Genomic DNA, 10,119 nt, shown 5'->3' on the forward strand with positions numbered 1-10,119 from the left:
CTGTCAACTTATTGGCGTGAGCTCTAGTGAAAATTAACCTCTTAGACACAGTGGTTCAGTGCTAGCTGGTCAGTATTTTATCCTTATAACTAATTTCAAATATCAACCGAAGATTCCTGGCCATCAATGAAAAATTTGCTAGTTTGTCATCAGCACGGAAACACTAATCTTTGAAATCTAAAAATGTAGGTTTCAAAATCTACGAAGTCTTCTGACCCTTTTTTTCATCCCTTCGAGTTCAATTTACATGCAAAGACTTTCTGAAGTGATAAAGGCCCAATTTTTTGGTACAAGCGACAAATAGTCATTTTGCAAGAGCATTGAATTTAAGACTGTCAACTCGGTAGAACTAAAGTCTTGTAACTCTCTTGTGCAAGGGATATTTGGTTTTTGCAATGTGATCGGTATCATATCTGAACGCTTCCCAAGGGTCAGAAGTTTCGGTGTGCTATTTTTAATCACCTTAGAATGATAAAAATTTAAAAAAAAACTAGTTTAAGAGATAAGTCATTTTACCTTTTGGCTCTCTGCAGTGTTATTGTGAAAAAAAGTAAATTAAATTTAACATTTTGGTATTAACACTTAGGTACTTAATTTGTTATGTGAGGAGGTAGCCAAAATAAACCTGTTTTTTTCATGTCAGCCAATCGTACACACTTTTATTTAGCACTTCAGCTACCTCTTCAAATAACAAAAAAAATGAAGAAAAGGAGGTTTTCATGACAAGAAGTTGGACAAGAAAGAGAATTAAATACAGAAGTATATTTTTTTAAAATAATTTTAATAGGAATCTAACAGTATAACGATAAGAAATTTACAAAAGAGATGAGTGTTTCGGAGTTGACAAAAACGAGGATCACTGCTTTCACAAGTTTTTCTTGAATGAGACGGAAGTCCGTCAATAGCAAGAGCCATTGAACTTGAATTTCATTTGAGATTCATCGACATTCAGGACTGGGGCTCGGCAGAGATAAATGAAGCAACTCAAAAAATTTACTATGTGAAAAATACCCACAAAGGTACTTCATGGTAATATCCTCAGAATTAAGGCCCCTTTCAAGAAAGAGTCTTAGACAAAACCACTCTCAATACATACAACAAAGTAGTAACTCTAGGAGGGATTATAACCTGATAATTTCCTACACTAAGTTTTTAAATGTGTATTTATTCAGCTCGGGTTGCATATTTGAACGATGAAATGAAGGCACTTGTTAAGTGGATCTCATAGACAAAGAAATGACCCATTATGATGAAACAGTGCTGATAGCACCTCAAAGTATTCAAGTAAAAACACTTTGAGAAAAAGATCATAAAAAATAGTGCATTTTCTTCGGAAAACGCACTAAAAAATATACAAAGACAAAGAAATGACCCATTGTAATGAATCAGTGCTGATAGCACCTCACAGTATTTAAGTAAAAACACTTTGAAAAAATAAAAATCATAAAAAATAGTGCATTTTCTTCAGAAAACACACTAGAAAATATAAGTTGCGGAAAAAAATCTCCCGGAGCCTCAGGGAACTGAGCTGAGTGAAAAAAAAACTCAGTGACGAAAATTTAATTACGAGTATTTGCCTATATGAAAGGTCAACGTTGGCAATTGAAAGTGTCTCAACTTCGCTCAATGCTGTCTGCTTTCTTTTCATAAAATGTAAATGAACAAAAGATTTTGATAGTTATTTGGACCAGCATGGAGAGCATGCTCAAAGAGGTACATAAAACTCCAGTTTTCCTGGACAGAGGGTACCTATTGAGACAGCACTTAATAGCTAGCTTCAGACGCAATAAAAGTTTAAACAAGTTATGAAAGCTCAATGATCCCTGATGAAAATATGGGGGTAAGGAGATGCAAAAATCTTAAGTCTTATTATGATGGCTGAAGTAAAAAAATGCGCAACTCAGATTGCAACCTTGTAAATCTCCACTCATGTTCAACTTTTTTAAGATGGAAAAGTAACCAATAGTTCTTTATTCACTCTGAGAAAATTTCACAATATTCCATAGAGACAATTTGATTATTTTTCCTCCGAGAGAAGAAACATAATCATAACGCGAGGATCGTACTTTTTGCATTTAACTATTGAGAACGGAGAGTAAAACTATCTCACGATAGACATGGTGTATATTGATGGCAAAATGCTATTTGATTAATTAAAAAGCTCAAGCTTTCTTGAATTGGCTTGAAGGTGGTCTAGGGGCGCCATCCCCCTGAGCTTCCTCTCATTTCTGGAGATAAATGAATGGAAAATAGGAAAAAAGACATTCATTTAGAAAGAGAGGAGGAAGAGATTAGAAGTTGATCTGTTCATCTACGACCCCTCCCCCTCCTTCCCCAAAAAAATTCTAGAATTCACAGATAATCTGAGTTCCAATGTTGTGATTTTACAGAGAAATCTGCACGCACTTTTGACGAAGAAGGGTGTGCAAGTCAATAAATGAATGATTTAATGTCTCACAGACTAGATCAACCGTTATAAATATTGTAAAATTCCTCAATTTTTATAAAAAGTTCAAAGTTAAATAGTAAAGCTCAGTTTCGAGGAATGAATTGGTAGGTCATTAACATTTGGTTAAAGCTACAGAAAAGATACAATCCACAATAATTATACGTTCTGACGTCTTCCCCTAAAGAATAATTCTTAGAGAAAGTAGACGCACTAAAATGCTTATGCTCCAGCTATGAATTCTACAGTTTTGGTATAAGAGATAAACCAAAATATGAATTTTGTGGGGCAGTGAGGTGCACTTTCAGTCCAAGACAATAAATTAAATGACGATAATATTTGAGTAAAATATTACTCTGTAAAAATGCTTCTATATTGAGTGACTTTTGACTTAATGCTTCGGACAGGTATCAAAACACTGTGAAACAGAAACTCGTCTGAGCTTAAAAAAATTGGTGGACGGAGACAAAAGGAGTAAACCATTCTCATTACTTTTTTTGCTAGAAAAATATTCTCATCATTCCCTTCAGTTAAGGATTTGCATTCAGTTTGAGTGAACATTTTTTTTAGTTTTCTAGAAGTTAAAGCTTGGCTTTACTGACAATTGAACCTATATTTTTCTGGAGGACCCGAGCACCAAAATCCAAGTCGGAGATACTTAAACGGAAAAAATTATGAAATTCAGCGTGCATTCAACCTTTTAAGTCCAATTTCAATATGTGTTCTCACAAGAGATTGAAAGCACGGAAAATTGCAAAATTTTCCCCATTATTCTCGAAAACTGGATTTCGCCGCTTTAGCCCTCAAGAAAAATATCAGTTCAATTATTAAAATAAGTTTTCTCTCAAATCTTTGATGCAAATCTTAAAGATAAAGTTTTTAATGGGTAACATCTTTTCATTTTTGATATATGAACTTAATTGTGTTCTCTTCCCTTACTTACTAATTCAATTGGAGACCATTTAAAATAAGGTATAAAACATAAACTAAAAAAGTATCTGCTAGACAGGTTGAATGCTAACTATTTTGACCATTGCCTACAAGATGAAAGAGACCACGATCAATCTAATCTATTTAATCTAACATCATACATCTGTCAAGGCTCTTTCATCTCAAAGGCCACAAATCTGAACTTTGATAGCCTCAAGATCCATCTTCTTTTTAACAATAAATAACTCCAGTAGTATTACACTTGTACAGAGTTTGAAATGGAAAAAAATGCATCATTTAAAAAAAAAAAAATTACACCACTAAGCGGACCTTCAAAATTCTGAGCTTCAACCCTGAAACCTATGACTGACCATTCTAGGCAATGCTCTAGATTATCTCTTCTGATATAGAGGCAACCAGTACGCCTTCACATTATCCCACTCATTTTAACTAAAAATTACATTGATTAAATAGTCAATGATCCAATTCTGAGACTATAAACACTAGTCCAGATTACACTATCTATCTATGTACATTTAAAACTTAACTGAAAGAAATAAAAGGAGGAAAAAATAAATAATGGCTTAAGTTCAAAAACCAGTAGATAAAAACTGCTTTGCCCACCATTAACTAAGAACATCTCAATATTAACAACTGAATTACGGTTTTTAGTCATAGGAAAACAAAAGTGGTGAAACCCCCTTTTCCTGTTTGCTTATAAGAGAAAAATATGTTTTCTTCTCTTGTTCATGTCCTTAGAATTTGCATCAGATAAGTTGGCAGCTGTTTACTTTTGACTGTTGGATGCAATGGACTGGTTTACATTTCTGTGCAAGGCTTTGCCCACAGTTAATCCTTGATGGTTATTGGAGAACAGAAACGGAAAGTAAACAACTGCTAACTTATCCAACGCAAATTTTACTAAATTCTAAACTTATTTCAGATATTTCCAACCAAGAGAGAAGTTTGATTAAAACCATAAAAAGTATATTCCAAAGATCAAAGTGGCTGGTAACGGTTTGCCACAGTTGCAGTTTCATGCGGCAAAACAGATTAGATTATTAAAACTGTGGAAAGCTCTAGTGTAAATATTTTTGTACTTAAGTCATCAAAATGCTTTACAATATTTAAGAGAATCAACAAAATCCTAAATAATTTTGATTAAAAGAAACATACGTAGTCTGGACTGATAGGGACCTGAAGTCCAGTTTTTTTTTTATCTCAACAAAAGACTGAGGAACTAAAAACGTTTTACCACCTCCAAATAGAAACATTGATTGTATAGACACTAAGGTCACTCACCTTCAAACTGCTACAAAAAAATAATGTTACCTATGTATTTGGCAACTGGTAATGATTTTTTCAATTTTTTTTTTTTTTTTATTTATTTTAATACTTCTAGATTTTTGGCGGAGCATATATACGATCACATTTCCCTGTTGACTATACACTTGCATAACTTCTTCCCTGGACTGTTAGTATACCAAAATATTTTTTGCTTTTGATCGTTCATTTATTTTTTCAAACATTACCCTTGTTGCCCATTATTCATTGTTTTGACATTGTGTCACTTTTAGAATTGGTACTCTCCTTTCAATGAATGATTAAAAACACAAGTACACAAATAATGAAAAATTACCTAGAATATTATTACAAGGAGTTGAAATGCTTGTACAGCCAATCCTTGTCTTTTCAAATCAAAATCGACTTAGGAAACTTTTGATACATTCAGAAATTTTCTAAGGGAAAGCACATTGTCATTTTAAGCTTTTGAAAACATAAGATGTAACTTGAGCATGAAGAATCTGCAAAGAAGAGGATTACAGATAGGACGCGACTGAGTCTGTAGAGACAAAAATTTTCGAGCATTTTGACAAACTTCGCACTTCTTTGAACCAATCACCAAGACACAAGATGTGTAGGAAATTTTCCAACATCTAGATTGACCCAACGCATGAATTCCAGTTAGCAGAGACATCAAATAAACAAGAACTAATCACTCTCAGAACCATACACAAAATAATTCATGCTTGTTAACTTTAGAAAACAAAAAAATCCAGTCTTTTCAAATAGATCTCCTTACTATCCTGCTTTCTGGTTATTTCATGCTGACAACTTGGACCCAAGAAATAACAGACTCCGGGTCACGATGAAGTAAACTTGGCATGAAGTTCCTCCGTTTCAGTTTTCAATGCATAGAGCTCTTTTTGAATTAGATCAGTGATTTTCTTACGTGCTTCTTTCGGTTTGACATTGGCTTCACGCAATTTGGCCACAGCCTGGCGCAAGTCAATCGGATTTCCGAAGTTGAACGTTACCCTCTTGTTGGTGCGCAGATAATATGGTGGTTCATTGTGAAGAATCTGGTCCATGCCGATATGCCACATCGGGACGATGATAGGGATAACAGGGGATTCATATATTATTCGACCGATTCCCCACTTGAAACGGAGTTCTTCTTTTGTCATGTTGACTTTCCCTTCTGGGAATATGTGCAGCCACTCTCCTTGGGGCATGATGTCTTGGATCACAAAATTGACGGCTTCCTGTGTAAGTAAAAAATGATTAGATAGTGAGCAAAATGCTACCAGGTCAGAATGTTTACAGACTTGGAGGAAAAGAGTTCCCTAACTTTTCCAGGTTTTCCCTCATCAAAATTTTCTGATTTTTACAAGACAATTCCCATTCATAGAACCAGAAATACAATAGACAACCAGACAAGGTACGAATTTAAGCACTCTGATACATGTTTTTTAACCAGAATTTCATGTAGAACACGATTCTTGCATCAACAATTACTGAAATTAACTCCTAAGATATTAACGTCTTAATTTTATAGTGTTTACAGGAAATTTGAATTGCCCGGTCACAAGAGACTCAATACTCTACGTGAGTCAAATTGCGCCTTACAACGGTTACAGCAGGCTTCTCAATCGAGCACTGTTCCTTTCCCAACCTTTATCGTTCAAAGTGTAAACAATTAGCTATATCTGAGCCAAAGCATCATGATTGAGGCTACTATATTTTCGTATTGCAGAAACTACCACGTCAAAGCTTAGTGTGCGATTTGACTCTTGCAGACCATTGAGTTTCCATAAGCGGGAGGTTTGAATTCACACGTCAAGAAACATTAAATATCTTTGTTGGGAATTAATTTCAGTAATTTTCATTGCGAGAACTGTATTCTACGTGAAATTTTGGTTGGGATACATCTATCAGAATGGTTGATTTTAAACCTCGTCTAATGGTCCATTCTGTGCAGTGATTTTGTTGCATGTGACTTTTTGCCAACTTTTGAAAATGGCAATTGCTTTCTGGAGCTTATGTGTATGGCTGCAACTTAGACTCACTCATTCACTCCAATGAACTACTCATGCTCAATACTTTTTGCATCAGTCCCACAGCTACACTGTCTACGATAAGCCAAAGTTATACTCCTGAATTTTAGTCGAAGTTCGAGATAATTGTCCTTTTTATGGTGCTATTTTGATGGCTTTCTTAGGCCTCTCAATCACAGTTTGAACCGAATGTAGCTCTCTATGGAAAGAGCTGTTTAAGGAATGAGGAAGAATGTACCCACAATGTCAAAAATCAATGGAACTACAGGAAAAAAAAAAGGTTATCAAATCTAAAACTGGTAGGAAATTTTGTGGAAAGTCAGAAGGCCGGTGCCTGAAACTGCTGGAGTCTAAAGGATTCTGCACACTTGCAATTTGACTCCAAATTATATTTCTTTGGGCAAATAAGACTTCTCTAAATTATTTCCAAGGCAAGTAATGTCTTCAAAAACAAAAACTGAAAATAGACTTACTTGATAAACTCCTCGACCTCTTATGATAGGAATACATTTGCCGAGCATAAAAAAGTAGGAGTGAAAAGTTTTGGTGAAGCAAATATCATGAGCAGCCAAGGTCCACCTCATTTTCCTTCTGGAGCAGAATGTTGACCAATCTAGACTTGCTGGAAAAATTAAAAAAAAGACTTTAAGAAACGTGAACTTACTAGTAGACAAAATACTTTTTTAGCAGCTACATACAATGGCACAGTGAAAGTAGAGGCGATTGGCTTGAAAGCAGTCATCAAAATTTACACAATTCGATATTTACATTGAACCTTTTTCCATTCAGAACAAAAATAACCGACCATGGAAAGGACCGCGCACATAATATCAAGATGAGCTGTCAAAGTCAAATGTTTTATATGCCAATTTCGAAAGAAACCGGGCTGAAAAGTGAATTCTTCGGCCCTCTTGCAAGCATTTTCTGATGGAGATGTAGGGTTGTTGCTATAAGTGTATGGATACAGCGCATTCCTTCATTTCGTATTTGAAAAATTACAAATTCTGGACATTAGTGCCATTGCTCATTCAAAAAAAAAAAAAAATGTTACAACAAAAAACATGTTACAGAGTGTGATCAGTGGACTTCTTTTATGGATAAGTGCTTTGGAAAAAAAACTAATAACTGTTGAGTGTTGATGAAGGACAAATAATAGAAACATTCATGGCAAATACTCATACTTTTTTTTCTTGGATAAATTTTCTTCCTGTCTACTATGTATTTAAAAGATCTGTTGAATTTGTTTGATTCCTTTTTCAAGTTTTTTGGTGCACCGGCACAAGTTTTTACTTTTGGGTGCATTTCAACTCTGTATTTGTTCTGAGCCTTTGTTTTTCTATTCAATAAAATACTTGATGTAGAAAAAAATTTGAAAGACGGGAGTTCCTACCCCACAGACCAGGATCATCAAAACAGGAATGATGGTTCGAAACTGTCAGAAGAGGAATGTGTGATGGCCTCTGCAAAGCCCTATGAAGGTAGTGCACATTGTGAATCTTGGGTTTATTGAACCATCCTGCAACAGTTACAGAGAATGATATCAGCTTGAAAAAACAAGTAAAAACTCGGAGAATGCGTAGAATAACAAAAAAGAAGGTTGTTGCAATTTTTGATTTTTTAAATCTGTGATTGTGAATGAATTCGATATGACATCAGCACTTTTGCAAAATCCAAAATTCAAAGAAAGGAAAACCAGCTGATTGTCATTTGAATATAATTTAACACTAATTATAATTGTTAACACTTCTAAGGGCACTTATCCCCAAAACAAGTCAAGTTCCTGAAACCTAGATATATTATTGCCCATTTATACTTTCTTACATCATTGACCTACCCTAAAATACCAACAATGCCACCACAGCAAAACTGACCCTAAACATGTTGCTTTCGAGACAACTTACAGAGTCTACACTTTTCACCATTCCCAAATCAAAGGAACGTAACTCCATTACAAAGTTGCAAAATTGACTGAACAATAATTTTTTTACAAGGACATGACTATGTTACAGTACAAAATTTTCCTGATTTTCGCATGCTATCAGAGGAAAATTCAAAGAAACTTCCAGTTAGAAATGCCAACAGTCTCTTGGTAGAAATATAATTTGCGAGAGAAAATTTCACAACATTTAGTTGTCCTTGCGCTCCTTTGCCTCAAATGCGCTGATTTATTCCAAAGGTACTTGATAAGACTGGCTTAAAACATGCATGTTTGGAGACAACTTTAAAGTGAATGGGCGCCTCTAGTTCAGAGGCTAATAAAGTTTACGATCATCCTTTCGAAAGAAAATCCCTTACTAACAGCTTATGAGGGTGCAGCTGCATACTTTTTCGGTGAATTTACAGAGGTCAACTGCAGTAAGGTGACAATCAATCGTAAAGCCTCTCAAGGAGTCATCAGGATTATAGGCCTTAATATATGCTAATGAAAGTCAGGCTAGTTCTTTCAGGAAACATATTTTACGGCCAGCTTGCCCAGAGTCAGTAACATCAACAGTGATTCATCATCGTTGATTCAGGTGCGAGTTATCAGTGTTGTTCGATAGGGTGGAAAATACTCCGGCATGAAGAATAAGAAAAACTTTCAGAACTGAGGTTCTAAAGAATATCACTTACGGATGAATATTTTGGCAAAGATGCCCACTGCTGCAACTGTGATTGAGCTGGCGATATTCCAAAAGAACACTGGTCTCCTCAAAGTAGGAAATACCCAGTCTATTGAGGAACCAATCTCTGATTTCCTCATTATGTACTTGGTAAAGCGAAGACTGGAGGAGTTATACGGACACTTCCATGGCAGCAATAGTAGGAGAGGAGAAGAGCGAAATTCAAATTTTACATACTGCAAAATTACAATGTTAATTAAAACAGAACCAAGAGAAAATTAAGTTCTGACAGCCTCCGTAATAAGAAAACGACCGAGGAAAAATAAGTAAGGTTAACAACAAATACAATGTTGTCAAATCAAGTCAATACAAACTTTCATTGAGAGACGACAACACCGCGAAAAGTTTTGATTGGTCAAGTGTCTTGGCGCCTAAATCAGCGGAAAAAATGCATCAGCCAATGGACAGGCTCATATTTGGCGCGCTCTTATGGCGGTAATTTTTAAATTTTGCCCCATTTGACCAATTTCACTTGATTCTCAAATTCTCTTGATATTTATGATAAAATGTTCAATTCCAGCAGCATCAATCGTTTTAAAACAAGGAAAGCATTCATTTCTAGAATCCACGCCGAATAATTAAACTCATTTCTGTAAAGTGAGACGAAAAACTCATCATCTTGAACACTTATACAGTAAATTTTCGATACAAAAATTAATGAAAACAACCGATATTTTGTCTTACACGCAAAATGTCACTATTCTGTTTTATGTAGGCAATTGAGCTTTTGCCTACCGCAGGC

At 35.1% G+C, this 10,119-nt stretch overlaps 1 protein-coding gene across 1 annotated transcript; it reads right to left on the minus strand.

Moving 5' to 3' along the window:
• Positions 1-760: 760 nt before the first annotated feature.
• Taz (tafazzin, phospholipid-lysophospholipid transacylase) lies at positions 761-9,651 on the minus strand. The gene is made up of 4 exons (XM_019062364.2): positions 9,328-9,651; positions 8,105-8,230; positions 7,188-7,336; positions 761-5,922 (listed from the first exon to the last, which is right to left on the minus strand). The coding sequence occupies exons 1-4, from the start codon at positions 9,455-9,457 to the stop codon at positions 5,521-5,523; spliced, it is 807 nt and encodes a 268-aa protein (XP_018917909.2). The 5' UTR covers positions 9,458-9,651; the 3' UTR covers positions 761-5,520.
• Between the last annotated feature and the right edge of the window lie 468 nt (positions 9,652-10,119).

The sequence above is a fragment of the Bemisia tabaci genome, chromosome 8, assembly GCF_918797505.1.
Source record: "Bemisia tabaci chromosome 8, PGI_BMITA_v3".
Classification (NCBI taxonomy): Eukaryota; Metazoa; Arthropoda; class Insecta; order Hemiptera; family Aleyrodidae; genus Bemisia; species Bemisia tabaci.

Coding starts and splice junctions, on each gene's coding strand:
- Taz (XM_019062364.2), bottom strand. CDS start 9,457: ATGAGGAAATCAGAGATTGGTTCCTCAATAGACTGGGTATTTCCTACT. Junction 8,231..9,327: donor CTTTGCCAAAATATTCATCC/GTAAGTGATATT, acceptor TAACTGTTGCAG/GATGGTTCAATAAACCCAAG. Junction 5,923..7,187: donor GAGGTCGAGGAGTTTATCAA/GTAAGTCTATTT, acceptor TTACTTACACAG/GAAGCCGTCAATTTTGTGAT.